The sequence below is a fragment of the Hyla sarda genome, chromosome 2, assembly GCF_029499605.1.
Source record: "Hyla sarda isolate aHylSar1 chromosome 2, aHylSar1.hap1, whole genome shotgun sequence".
Classification (NCBI taxonomy): Eukaryota; Metazoa; Chordata; class Amphibia; order Anura; family Hylidae; genus Hyla; species Hyla sarda.
This window is the reverse complement of record NC_079190.1, coordinates 101,612,691-101,627,683: the sequence shown is the minus strand read 5'-3', so window position 1 is coordinate 101,627,683 and position 14,993 is coordinate 101,612,691. Positions and strand designations below refer to the sequence as shown.

The 14,993-nt window shown below is 40.6% G+C and overlaps 1 protein-coding gene across 4 annotated transcripts in view; it reads left to right on the top strand.

Annotated features, from left to right (window-relative positions):
• LARP4 (La ribonucleoprotein 4) overlaps positions 1–13,260 on the top strand; it is a 54,895-nt gene extending 41,635 nt beyond the window's left edge. For all 4 annotated transcript variants that reach the window (XM_056562720.1, XM_056562719.1, XM_056562716.1 and 1 more), the window contains 6 exons: positions 3,835–4,062; positions 7,041–7,089; positions 7,859–8,017; positions 8,905–9,035; positions 10,250–10,406; positions 11,726–13,260. In XM_056562720.1, coding sequence (XP_056418695.1) covers positions 3,835–4,062; positions 7,041–7,089; positions 7,859–8,017; positions 8,905–9,035; positions 10,250–10,406; positions 11,726–12,061 — 1,060 coding nt within the window. In that variant the 3' untranslated portion in view covers positions 12,062–13,260. The remainder of the gene's footprint in view (positions 1–3,834; positions 4,063–7,040; positions 7,090–7,858; positions 8,018–8,904; positions 9,036–10,249; positions 10,407–11,725) is intronic.
• The last annotated feature ends 1,733 nt before the right edge of the window (positions 13,261–14,993 follow it).

Sequence of the window (14,993 nt, the reverse complement as noted above, 5' to 3'; positions counted from 1 at the left end):
CAGCAAGTCTATTGGAGGGGGCATGACACCCCTTCCCATCGTCTTGTATTGAGGATGCAGGGCATGACGTCACATTGGGCAGAGTCGTGATATCGCGATACTCCCGCCCCGTGGTCGTGAGGCTTCAGAATTGGAGCTTCCAGCTCTGCGTGCAGCTAACACAGGTGGGTGCTGCATGAGCGATTGTGGGTGTCCCCAGTGGTGGGACCCCGCGATCAGACATCTTATCCCCTATCCTTTGGATAGGGGATAAGATGTCTTGGGGCCGGATAACCCCTTTAAATACATTTTTATGCGATTTATTCTAAAACAATAGATCCCAGCTGTACTGGAAATGGCCAGTTATAAATCTGCAAAGAGGATTGAAGCTCAGCTCTACAAACAAAAGAACGTGTTTTATCAATGCATTCTTTTGTGTAAAACTGTCTGGTGAAGGCTTTCTGGAATGGGTCAGCTAGCTTCTGGTTTGTTAGTGACAGTAAGTAATAGGGTCATGTAGGGGCACAAGCAGAGCTTAAATATAATAGTCGGGTCATGAGGCGGACACTGCACTAATTTCTAGTGTCTGCACTAATTTTTGCTTACGTGGCTAGAACCTGTCTTTTTGCCGCTTTCCAACTCTGTTCAAGTTGTGACTGTTACTATTATATACCTGTTACACTAATTAATATTGTACCTTTTTTAATTCTGTTTTCATAGAAAATAAGATTTAGCTCATAAGTTGTAAACACTAAATGGTGTAATAGATTTATATTTAACTTTCTGTTTTCAGATGATCATTGCCTTAATTTTTCTGCGGCTAAGGCTGCTTTAACACGGAGTATTCATCCATCATTAAACATCATGTTTTCTGTCTTGTATAATTAAAAAAACGGATGTATGATAACGGATGAAATAACAGATGCTAACGGCTGAATAACATCCGTCAAAATAACAGGCATATTCATCCCTTAAGACCGTTATAACATCCATCATGTACCATTATTTTATGGCCGTTTTAACACCTCTGCTTACCGGGACTACTACTACTCCCATCATGGAACAGACTTGTTTCCATGATGGGAGTAGTAGTTCCTCGGCTGTGGGAGACTGTCGGTGGCTGGAAAGGCTACATTAGCGTTTGTACTACTACCCATATCATGGAACAGACTCTGTTCCATGATGGGGGTTGTAGTACAGGGCCTGAGGGACTTATGCGACACGGTGCGATCAGACATTATTAAACAGGGGAGCGGGCGGCATGCTCCACTCCCCTACGATGTACGGTGTATTTTTACTCTAACTTTAAAATTCCCCACCGGGAGCCCTGAATGGCTGCCACAGAGGAGCCATCCAGGGCTCCTGGCAGGGTTTTTAAACTACTAATTTGAAAGCAGCATTACATGCTGTTCTGCCTACGGCTTTTACCCTTCCCATGCAGAGACAATCAATGACTTATGACAAGCTACAAATTTGAATACCTTCAGCGTGCCCATGGATTGTGATTGTTTTTTTATATTGTACTCTGATTTGATGTGTACGTGTGAATTCCACAAATTATTTTTTTTTTTACAGATTAATGTTTTTAGACAAATGCACTAATTCTATCAAAAGGGGAAAAAAATTTCTTTTTGTCTTAACCTCCCTTCTAACCCCCTCCCACACCCAAAGTAAAACCTTCTGCACCCCTTAAACAATGTATCAACTCATGACCAGTTCACCTGTAACTAGAGATCAGGGAATTCCATTCGTCACAAACGAATGAGCTGAACTCATTTATGCAGGCTAAAGTCAGCAACTGCCGAGCAGAGATGTTTGTGACGAATAGAATCATTGTAAGTTCTATTTAATCTCTACCTGTAACGTTTTGTATACTGCTGCATCATATGAGTGTCATCATTATTATGAATGTCTTCTATAAAGCCCAGCTGGGATGCAGAAATCCAGCTTTCTCATCCATTGTGTTGGCAGCGACTTACCCCCTTAAGGACCACGGGTTTTTTCCTTTTTGCACTAAAAATCATAATGCTTTAAATTTTCCACCTACAAACTCATGAGGGCTTGTTTTTTGCGCCACCAATTTTACTTTGTAATGACATCAATAATTTTACCACAAAATCAACGTCGAAACCAGGAAAAAAAATATTTGCGGGGCTAAATTGAAGAAGAAAAAGATGGCATTTTGTATTTTTTGGGGGCCTTTGTTTCTCCCCAGTACACTTTTCGGTAAAAATGACACCTTATATATATTCTGTTGGTCCATACAATTAAAATGATACCCTACTTATATAGGTTTGATTTTGAGTGTTAACAGCTTCCTTTAGATGCCGCTGTCAGCTTTGACAGCAGTGATCTAATGGGTCAATAGCCACCCACTGTACACGTTACTGTGAAAATTACATGTGTTCTTTAATCTCTGGCTAGATACTCTGATATTTTTTTTTAAGCGGTGCAAAAACTAGAAAACTTTTGTACAGAATCAGAAATAAAAAAAAAACACTATTTTGACCACCTATAACTTTTTCATTTTTCCATCTATAGGGCGGTATGAGGGTTCCTTTTTTGTGCTGTCATCTGTACTTTTGATTGATACCACATTTGCATATATAAAACTTTTAATTACTTTGTATTAAAAAATAATTTTTGTTTTTAAATTGTGACAAAAGCAGCATTTTTGGATTTTTTACTTTGACGCCGTTCACTGTATCGGATCATTAACATTACATTTTTTTACTCTTTTTGTATGCTAAAATGGGAAAACTGACAATTTTAGTTTTTTATTGGGGGAGGGAATTTTTCCCTTTTTTTTCTCCTCACTTTTTATTTTTAAATTTTTTTTTTTTTTTTTTTTTTTTAACACTTTTTATGTGCCCCATAGGGGACTATGAATAGCAATCAGTTGATTGCTAATACTGTTCAGTGCTATGCATACGACATAGCACTGATCAGTATTATTGGCTATCTTCTGCTCTGGTCTGCTCGATCTCAGACCAGAGCAGAAGACGCCGGGAGACGGCTGGAGGCAGGTGAAGTGACCTCCGGCCGCTATTACAGATGATCGGATCCCTGTGGCAGCGCTGCAGGCGATCCAATCATCTATTTTAACATGCGCATTGCCGCAGATACCGTGATCTGTATTGATCACGGCATCTGAGGGGCCAATGGCGGACATCCGCGCGATTGCGGATGTCCGCCATTATTGTTTGATGCGAGCACTGCTCAGATGCTCGCGGTTATACACAGGATGTAAATGTACGTCCTGGTGCACTAAAGTACCGCTGCACCAGGGCGTACATTTACGTCCGTGGTCGTTAAGGGGTTAAGATGCTTACAGAATAAAAATATTTCCAAATAATCAGCCCATGAATTTATGCAGTGAATCTACAGAAAATTCCGTGTATGAACTTGATGCTACATGGAGGGCTTCATTACATGATTAGTAATAGAAGACATGTTGCTTCCTGCTTTCTAATTTTTATATGGAGGATGATAAAGATAATTGATAGTCACAAGTTTTCTTGTGTTCTTATTGATACAGTAGGTGTGTTTTTCCATTACTCATTCTTTTAAACTGTCTTTTGGGTCATCTGCGTTTTAGCAGCGTAGGGAAAGAATTGATGACTAAGTGAAACCTTTAGATTTTTCCCCCCCCTACATGTAACTAGTAATGACTTCTATTCCATTGAATACTTTTCCGTTTTAGAAGGTCAGATACCTGTGAACCTCCTTGAGATCTTAGAGCCGTGACACCATATTAGATGTATTGTATATGCTGCCATGTGTAACTTAAATGGTATTGCCCTATAAAGAGAGCTTTGCAAAAAGTTTTTTTCTATTATGTCTTCTCTCCTCTAGTGTGAAGCCTCCATTTCGATCGTCTCCAAACTCTTCAGAAAGAACTACTGAGGGTGGCACTACGGCTCCTATACCTTTAGCAGATATCCATGTAAATAGACCCAACTCTCGTAACTTTACGTTAGACCGGCACATCACACAGTTAACTGGACATCAGGATATTTTTTCAAAGGACTCACAATCTTTACATACAGAACAAAATGGAACAGATGGAGCTGCTCGAGGGAGGTTAGTAACTTACACGTCAATTCAAAAAAAATTTAAAAAGCTGCATGGTTTTGTAAGAGTAACTCTTTAAAGTGGTGATAAGGTGATTTTAGCGCTCTTACTGCTGTCATTAAAGGGATAGGGGATAAGATGTCAGATCGCCGGGGTCCCGCTGCTGGGGACCCCGGGGATCGCTGCTGCAGCACCCTGCTATCATTACTGCGCAGAGCGAGATCGCTCTGCACGTAATTACGGGCAATACAGGGGCCGGAGCATCGTTACGTCACGGCTCCGCCCCTCGTGATGCCACTGCCCGCCCCCATCAATACAAGTCTATGGAAGGGGGCGTGGCGGTCATCACGCCCCCTGCCATAGGCTTGCATTAAGGGGACGGGCCGAGATGTCATGATGGGCGGGGCCATGACGTCGCCCTGCTCCGGCCCCTGTACTCGCTTTGTGCAGTAATGATAGCGGTGTGCCGCAGCGGCGATCCTCGGGGTCCCCAGCAGCGGGACCGCAGCGATCTAACATCTTAACCCCCTATCCTTTGAAAAGGAGAAAAACATGATTGATTTTATTTATTCATTTTATATTGCTACAAGGTTACAATAAACCCAAAAAGTGATCTGAAAACTTTAAGATGTTTAGAATGACTTTCACATTGCAGATCTGATGAGGATTTTTTGCCCAGTGATGATCAAGTATCGCGCTTAGAGGGAACAGGGCCGGCATTCAGAAGTCTGAGCTTCTTTTTTTTTTCACCTTTTCTTTCTTATTTCTTTCTCTTTCATCTGACCTTTCTTTTCACTGTCCTCTCTGCTCAGACCCTGTCTGCTTGGTCTTCTCAATGAATGCAAGATTATGAGATCTGAGGGCTTTGATGTTAAAATGTTAGGAATCACCTAGAGGAAAGCTTTTTGAAACAGCAGTGACCATTTACTTCTGGAGTTTGTATTTCTCTTACTATTTTTGTGTGTCCAGGGTGGGATTTCCTTAGTGTTGGAGTTCCCCTGCAAGTGGTAGCTGATATTGGGAACTAAAGCTTTGCTGTTCTCGTCAATCCCTTGGCACGTTTCTCATATAGGTCTTGGGTGAGAACCAGTGAGCATATGCAAATAAAAAAAAAAAAAACAGTTCCCTGTACTTACGTTTAGCAAACTATAATAGAACAGTGACTGTCTAGTTATTGTGGGAATGGTATTTCTATACACTGCTCAAAAATAAAGGGAACACTAAGATAACACATCCTAGATCTTAATGAACTAATCGTATGAAATACTTTCGTCTTTACGTAGTTGAATGTGCTGACAACAAAATCACACACAAATTATCAATGGAAATCAAATTTATCAACCCATGGAGGTCTGGATATGGAGTCACACTCAAAATCAAAGTGGAAAACCACACTACAGGCTGATCCAACTTTGATGTAATGTCTTAAAACAAGTCAAAATGAGGCTCAGTGTGTGGCCTCCACATACCCGTATGACCTCCCTACAACGCCTGGGCATGCTCCTGATGAGGTGGCGGATGGTCTCCTGAGGGATGTCCTCCCAGACCTGGACTAAAGCATCCGCCAACTCCCGGACAGTCTGTGGTGCAACGTGGCATTGGTGGATGGAGTGAGACATGATGCCCCAGATGTGCTCAATCGGATTCAGGTCTGGGGAACAGGCGGGCCAGTCCATAACATCAATGCCTTCCTCTTGCAGGAACTGCTGACACACTCCAGCCAAATGAGGACTAGCATTGTCTTGCATTAGGAGGAACCCAGGGCCAACTGTACCAGCATATGGTCTCACAAGGGGTCTGAGGATCTCATCTCTGTACCTAATGGCAGTCAGGCTACCTCTGGCAAGCAAATGGAGGGTTGTGCGGCCCCCCAAAGAAATGCCACCCCACACCTTTACTGACCCACAGCCAAATCGGTCATGCTGAAGGATGTTGCAGGCAGCAGAACGTTCTCTACGGGGTCTCCAGACTGATGTGTTGGTCACTTTTGAATGCTTGCGGTGCTTTCACTCTAGTGGTAGCATGAGACTGAGTCTACAACCCACACAAGTGGCTCAGGTAGTGCAGCTCATCCAGGATGGCACATCAATGCGAGCTGTGGCAAGGTGGTTTGCTGTGCCTGTCAGCGTAGTGTCCAGAGCATGGAGGCACTACGGGCCAGTACATCAATAGACATGGAGGAGGCCATAGAAGGGCAACAACCCAGTAGCAGGACTGCTACCTCCGCCTTTGTGGTGGACACATGCACATTTGTGGCCTGCTGGAGGTCATTTTGCAGGGCTCTAGCAGTGCTCCTCCTGCTCCTTCTTGCACAAAGGCAAAGGTAGCGGTCCTGCTGCTGGGTTGTTGCCCTCCTACGGCCTCCTCCACATCTCCTGATGTACTGGTCTGTCTCCTGGTAGCGCCTCCATGCTCTGGACACTACGCTGACAGGCACAGCAAACCACCTTGCCACAGCTCGCATTGATGTGCCATCCTGGATGAGCTGCACTACCTGAGCCACTTGTGTGGGTTGTAGACTCCATCTCATGCTACCACTAGACTGAAAGCACCGCCAGCATACAAAAGTGACCAAAACATCAGCCAGGAAGCATAGGAACTGAGAAGTGGTCTGTGGTCACCACCTGCAGAACCACTATTTTATTGTGGGGTGTCTTGCTAATTGCCTCTTGCTAATTGCCTATAATTTCCACCTGTTGTCTGTTCCATTGCACAACAGCATGTGAAATTGATTGCCAATCAGTGTTGCTTCCTGAGTGGACAGTGTGATTTCACAGAAGTGTCATTGACTTGGAGTTACATTGTGTTGTTTAGGTGTTCCCTTTATTTATTTGAAGCATTGTATTTTGCCCTGCCTATGAATGTTTTTCAGCCAGTTCTGTATGATATTATTGCTATTTAGGCAGTTCTCAATACCTTCTCATAAGTGTGCTATTTTTATTTCAGCTTTGCTTATGTGCTTAGATTTTCTGTATTGTTTCTTGTAGAAGAAATGTCTTTAGAGGAAGACGAAGAAGAGATGATGATCGCACTTCTGTAAGTTTATATTTTACCTCTTTTTAAAGAATTTCTTCCTGGCACCGTATAAATTATGTATAGTATACAACATATGTACATGGATGATTGAAGTTTCAGGCCTTGGATTAGTTTAAAAAGGTGTATATGATCTTCCTTTATAAGGGCCCATTCACATTACGGAATCTCTGCCCAGAGATATTGTGGGCAAAGATTCTATCTGTAGTTGGTGCAACTGAATCAGGAAGGGCTGCTTGGAAATGTGCAGTCTCCATAAGTCCATTGCACCCGCAGTGCATTTCCGACTGTCAGAGATATGAAATTTGTGGCGGAACATCTGCTGCAGGAATTCCAAAGTGTGATTGGTGCAGCAGAATCCCATTGAAAACAATGGGAAGCTGCTGCACTGGAATTTCAAAGTGGAATTTCCCACGGAAAATACATGGTGTGAATGGGTTCGAAGAGTACAAGTAGTACTGTAGTTTGTCGTCCCTTGTGCCTTGATTTATAGCCCAGTGATGATCAAGTATCGCGCTTAGAGGGAACAGGGCCGGCATTCAGAAGTTTGAGCTTTTTTTTTTTTTTTTTTTTCTTTCTTTCCTTTTTTCTTTCTTTCTATCTAAACTTTTTCTGATCACTGTCCTCTCTGCTTAGACCCGGTCTGCTTGGTCTTCTCAATGATCGCAAGATTATGAGATCTGAGGGCTTTGATGAAATGCTAATAATTGTGTGAATTAATCTGTTTCTACATAAAAAACCCATGCAATGTGTTGATTTTGCTTTGTTTCAGCGACCACTGGCTACTATGGAAGAAATGGCACCGACACCAAAGTTTGACTTGCTAGCATCAAATTTCCCTCCTTTGCCTGGCAGTGTAGTGAGCGCACCGGGGGAGCCTGTACTTGAAAGCAGGATGGCTGATGTTGTGAAAGGAATCTGCAAAGAGAAAGTGGGTCTTAAAAACAACTTACTGAAGAAATTGTTTGCTTAAGTAGTTGTTTGTAGCAATGTTCAGTACTCGTATTTTAAATACAGATCATAATGCATGCTTTCGAAATTGCTCCATGTATAAAGGAGCTATATATGACTGGCTTCACATTTAAAGGAGATATATCATGTACAACAACGTATCTCCTATCCGCAGGATAGAGCACAAGTTTTAGATTGCGTGAGTCTGACTGCTGGGATCCCCTGTGATCTCCTGTACGGGGCCCCTGCTTACTCCAGGAACAGGCGTGTCAACCCTCACACGAATATCTCTATGGGAGAGACGTTCGGCTATCTCAGGGGTGTGTCTGCCTCCGCCTCGTGTGGTGGTCGACACTCTCTGTTCCTGAGGACAGCTGGGGTTACAGTGCTCGGACCCTCCACGATCTAAAACTTATCCTCTATTTTTTTCTGGCACCAGTTAATTTGAAAACAGATTTGTAAATTTCTTCTGTTTAAAAATCTTAAGCCTTCCAGTACTTTATTTTCCAGAGGAAGTTGTATAGTTCTTTCCAGACTGACCACAGTGCTCTCTGCTGCCACCTTTGTCTGTGTCAGGAACTGTCCAGAGTAGAAGCAAACTTCTTCGTCTCAGAACAGTTCTTCTCGGACAGAGGAAGATGCAATTTTAAATAGATGCAATTTACTTATCTGTTAAATTGATTTGACACCAGTTAATTGGAAAACACTTATTTCCTTCCTAACTGTACCGCCTTTAAGTATGTAACGTAACATCCAAAAAGAAATATTTACATGGCTACAGAAATATTTAAGAGTTGTCATTTTTATTGTGGTCTTAGATGTGTTTTTAAGATACTTTGCTCTTTAACCTATTCTGTATTCATTTAGGAGAATAAGGAATTGCCTCCAGTCTCGACAAATCCTGCTCAGGAAGACCCTGCAAAAAATACAGTGCAGCACACTATCACAACGCAGCATTCTACACGAGCTGTTACCCCACCACCTCCACCCCAAACAAGGTAATCAGATTTTGGCTTGCTCTGCTATACTGGTGTGTAAAACTACAGAAATCTAGGCTGAATCTGAATTCACACAATTCTGCACAAACTAGTTGTAAAAGTGCTCTGGGGAGAAGATAAATAGTCGTAAGAGTCCTCTATCTTCCTGGACCCCTCAGGGAAACTGCAAAAAATTTACATTTGGGAAGATTTATCAAAACCTGTGCAGAGGAAAAGTGCTGTTGCCCATAGCAACCAGATTGCAGCTTTTATTTTCCATAAGAATGCAGTAATTATAGTGTCTTAACGTTGACATTGAAATACATAAAACTGTTAGGGCTGTTACCACACTGCATTTGGTTGTGTCCATTTGCCATATGAAAATAATTCAAATGTATCCTCCCATAGACCCAACAGAAGCCAAATGTGCCCCTTGGCTTCTATCAGGTTGGTATATTTAGATATACCTTTTTTTCTGCGCTGTGTGTGTGTGCTGTATATAATCTTGCACAGCGTCCTAAGTTGACTACTCTACTATCTCTGCATAACGTTCACATAACTTTTCTTAATAATGCAATGGGAGAGCATTACAGATCCTTCATTCTGCCTATGATTGGTATTGTGTGCAGGGGTCAGCCACGCCCCCTCGTGCTGTCAGACCACGCACCTTCAATGCAACTCTATGGGAGGAGAAGAGGTAGCTGCATTGAGGGGGCGTGGCCGACCCCCACAGCGTTCGGAAATGTTCTGAACGCAGCCGGAACACTGGCCAGTGGAGTACCCCTTTTTAATAGTGAGTGCTCCTATCAGCAAAGTAACTATGCTTTGTAAGTCACGTCCCTTCATGTTTTACCTTTCAATGTATTCATTTTGCCCTGTGATGATCAAGTATCGCGCTTAGAGGGTAAAGGACTAGCAGATATTCTGTGCTCTTTACTATGCATTTATTTTTCTTCTACATACATTCCCCTTGTCCATTTCTTATCATCTTTCATTCTTACTCATTTATTTTCCACTTATTCTACTTTTATATTCATTTTTTTCTGGCCAGAATTATTCTGCATAGTTCTTCCAATGACTGCAAGATTATGAGATCTGAGGGCTAGAAGATGGGTGCAAATCCTACATATGTACATATCTGGTTATTGAAGGTTCTAGAAACAGTAATCCTAAAAGCCTACTCCAGAACTAAATGTGTGGCCCTTGCTCACTGTTGGTTAAATGTTTGTTTTTAGCAACTCCATTACTGAGAAGAAGCCGGCAGAGAATTCTTGTCACAAAGATGTTGCAAGTCAGACCCCAGCAGTGCTATCGGTGAGCAGTTCTGGGAAACCAACTAAACCTTCCACCACTGCACCCATAGGAAATGCATCTTCTGCTCAGAGTTCACAGGTACTAGCAATGTTTTAACCCTGTTTTGGCACTTGGCTTTTTTTTTATTTATTTTTTTTATTTAAGATACAGCCATTTTAATTGTAACAGCTATTCCCTAATATATAATTAGTTTTGGGTTATCAGTGGGAGCTATCGGTATGTGTGATAGGGTGGCCTGAGGAATTTTCGGTTCCATTAACAACTATCATTCAGTAGGCTGCAGACATGTTTATAGCAGTCTGTCTGTGTGTTGGCTACATGCTATAAACCATACCTCCCGGTTTTCTGAAAGGTAAAGAAAGTCCTCAGAATGGTGCATTAACTTGCATACTTTTCCTTTTAAAAAAGTTTTTTGAAAACCTGCCTAGTTAGGTTACTTTAACCCTGTGTTGACAATGTGATTTTTAGTGCTCACCAATATTAAGTCCCTAAGAGTCACCTCCATGGTGCACAATTATTTCTCAATAACTTAATTTCAGGTAATGGGACCAAGACTGGACTGTTTGCTAGTTGTACACACACAGTTTCTTCCTTCTTTAGTTGCCTAACCAATAACAGCACATACATACACTTTGCTATGGTGTTGATAAAAGTGCACTAAACAGGCTGGCACTGTGCTGGGCTGATTATGTACACAACACTCTACTATAGATGGCATGTGGAGGGAGAAGAGATGTCAATTAATTCTGAAATATCCATTGTACAATGGTCCCTCAAATTAAAATATTAGTCATTGTATGTTGAGACCATAACTCTATGTAAACCTGGTAATTGGTTCTGAAGCCCCAAAATGTCATCCAAAAATAGGAAAAAGTGAGGATTAAAGAGAAAGTAGTAGATAACTAATACAGATAAAGCAAATCCTTACATATAAAAGTAAGAGCGAGCTGCTGGGAGCTGTAAATCAGTGTCTATATAGAGGACAGGAGCTTCTTCAGGGTCCTGTACAGTACACGCAATGTCCTTAAAAAAGAGCTGCCCCCACCTGGTGTCCATAGGAGCAGCGAACTCTGGCACAGGTAAAGAGTAGTACAGAACATGTAATACCTCCCTGTACTGTAGGGGGCGCTACCAGACACCAGTCAGTTCATGCACTTCAGTAATGCAGGGGTTTTACCAGTGAATGTCCATTCTGATTGGTCTGTTTTTCCAGCGATTGACACATTTCACAGATCTGGACTGTCTGTAGCATTGTATGTTGAATCTGGTTTCAAGTTACAATGGTCCAGAAAAGACCATTGTATGCTGAAACTATTGTATGTTGAGGCCATTGTAAGTTGAGGGCCACTGCATATTCTATCAATGATGTGTTTTCAAATACAACTTTTTGTTTTAAGGAACCTCGGAAACTAAGTTATGCTGAGGTATGTCAAAGGCCACCCAAGGAGCCTGCACCAGCTCCAGTCCAGCCACTTCGTGAGCTTCGTACAAATATTGCACCACCTGCCAAAAATGAAGAAACCCCTGTTCCAGATAAAGGTTCTGAAAAACCCCATGAGAAAGTTGAAGGAAAAGTGAAAGAATCTCCTGGGCACCGAAGCAACGGAACACCCCGAGGTGGTGCCGGAAAAATCAGGGAACAGAGGCGCCAGTTTGGACGCAGGTCTTCACCTCAGGGAGCAACACGGCGTAATGGCAAGGAACAATATGTGCCACCCAGATCACCAAAGTAAAAACTTGTTGTCTCTTACCCATCAACTCAGACTGATGACCTGAAAGAAAGACTTGTATAGAAATGATCGTCATGTATGTTAATAACATTGTACAAAGTCGGAATAATGGAATCCAGCCTTCATCTCGGAATTTTATGAGGTGGAAGTATGTTCCATATGTGATTTAGAAAAAAATAACCTAAATGTAGGACTTCTTTTTCCCAAATTTTTTTTTATTTTTTTTTTTCTTGGATGGGAGGAACATGTGGCTTTTTTTTTTTTTTTTTCTTTTATATACATATAAATGTTGCAGGAGTTACCTGCTATATATATATAATTTTCAGGGTTGTGGCATAAACCTAGAAGATCCTCTGTCGAAGAGGGTAAAAGAAATATTTTTGAGAAATAGAAAAAATATAAAAAAAATTAATAAAAAATAAATAAAAAAATAGAAATTTAAAATTAATTTTTTAAAATCTATTTAAGGCTTTGCTGGTAGTATATATGCCATTTTGGCCTTGAAGTGGAATAACAAGATGGTGTGTGGTCAGTGTGTTATGTAACTGGCCAGATGCTGTTTAGTCAGACTATAAACCTGAATGTACAGCTATTGTCATGTCTATTAGCTTGAAATTTAGTTTGTCTTTTGACCTTACTAAAATTTCTTTGGAAGTGGTTTACCTATCAAGCCGGACATTTTTGGGAAGATAACAGAAGCTTAGCTATAGCAAAGGCATGAGTGTCTGTAATTCAGCATCTCTCATATGTACTATTTTTTTTTTTTTTTTTTTGTGTCCGTCTCAAGCATGGTTTTCACCATTAGCCATGTTAATCTGTGAATCCATGCGGTGTATACGTATGTCGTCTTTAAGAAAGGGCTATGCATAACAGATCTGATATCTAATCGTTCTCGCTGGAAGGATTAAAGTGTCATTATTATTTATCCGGGACTATGGGGGTTTTCATAGATTTATAGTAAACCGATGCAATCTCTTCCACCAACCTTTGTAAAATCCATACATTTTATGTTTCCCCCCGCCATTATCCTCATAGCCTTCAGAAACTGGTGGCTCTATAGTTATTACAATAGAAGTCATTACAACAGAACTAGTTTTATATTGGATTTTATTTTTTATTTTTGCAATTGAATTAAAACATGCCCTGTCTGATGTTTCATAGTTGTTTTTTTTTTTTTTTTTTTTTTTTTTTTTTTCTCTGTATAGTTCAAGATAGGTTTGTGTGTGTTTTACTTTTTGAAAACCTTCAGTCCTATCTGAATTGCACCATTCACTGCTCTTTGTATAGCGGGCCTCCTCCTAGATGAGGCCTGCACAATGACATCTTGTATGTCTACTGAAATTGACTTGTGAGCACTCACACTGTGCTAGTTACAAAGAAACGGTGGGGCCTGTTTTCTCATTAATCACTGGAACAGGGGCCATCGTAACCTTTTTATCTTGTTCTAGTCCAAATCTGGAAATGTGAATGCAGTGCATTTAATCCTATTGTGGAAATAGGGCTTGAATATTTCTTAAGTGTACTATATATATTTTTTTTTTCTAGATGTAAAATAAATTATCATTGATTGTGACTTGCAGAAATCTTATTATGTAAGTTGATTTAATATGTGAAATTGAAAGGATGCTCTGTGTTGTGTATAGCATATATTTTTTTTCTTTAGACTTACAGCTCATGTACAGAAATGTCGATTAAAAAAACGCGTGAAAGTGTTGGCTTTCGGTATAAGTGCTATATAAGGCTCTTTTCTCCATAAGCAATATTTATTTGAATTTTCCGTGCAAGATTTTGTTGCCCTCCATAAGATTTTTTTTTCTCTTCCTTTTCTGTGTGTGGACTGGGGCTATTAAAGTATAATGTAAGGCTGTGAAAATATCAAGATTATAAACTACAGATGCAGTATGTTGCATGACAAGCACATGGCTTTTAAGGCTGGCTGCTAACTCAAGAATATTCTCACATTCATATGAAATTCCGATATGGACTTTGATCAATATCTGCTATACCGCTTATAGCTTTTCTTCATAGCAAACAATATTATCAATTAGTCCCATTATTGAGCATGTTCTGTAAATGTTGTTGTTTTACGAGATTTTCATTCTGTCTTGCATTTTGAGTTATTCTGGAATATATATATATATATATATATATATATATATATATATATATATATATATATATATATTTAATTAATTCTTGGCTGCTTCCTTGTGAAAGCTTTTCTTCAGCTTCAATGTACTGATGCTGCCACTATTAGCTGCGAGCATTAACATGTAAGCATCATCTAAACTGGTGTGGTATAACATTCCTTCTCCTATAACTAGATATGCTGATAAAGTAGTTTATGATTACAGTCTTCCAAAAGTGAAATGAACTCTATTGCTTCACAGATAATGGTTTTACCCAGTAACAATGCTCCCTAATCTGTGGCTTTCCAGCTGTTCCAAAACTAATGCTCGGGCCTGATGGGAGTTGTAGTCTTGCAGCTGCTGGAGATCCACAGATTAAGGATTACAGCAGTAACAATGGGGGGGAGATTTATCAAAACCTGTGCAGAGGAAGAGTGGTGCAGTTGCCCATAGCAACCAATCAGATTGCTTCTTTCATTTTCCACAGGCCTCTTTAGAGGCCTGTGGAAAATGAAAGAAGCAATCTGATCGGTTGCTATGGGCAACTGCACCACTCTTCCTCTGCACAGGTTTTGATATATCTCCCCCAATATCTTTGAGTGAGATACATATATGTGACATTTCTGAGCTGTCTGTGGAAGCTGCACTAGAGTAGAGCAATTGCTTTTTGGTTTTATGCATTTTATTTGTTGTATTGAACATTTTTTATTTTCCATTTCCCCCCCCCCCCCCCAGTTTAATTTGAGTTTTATTCTAGGATATTTACACAAGTGTGTTACTTTTGTAATGCAACTTTTTGTTCTGTA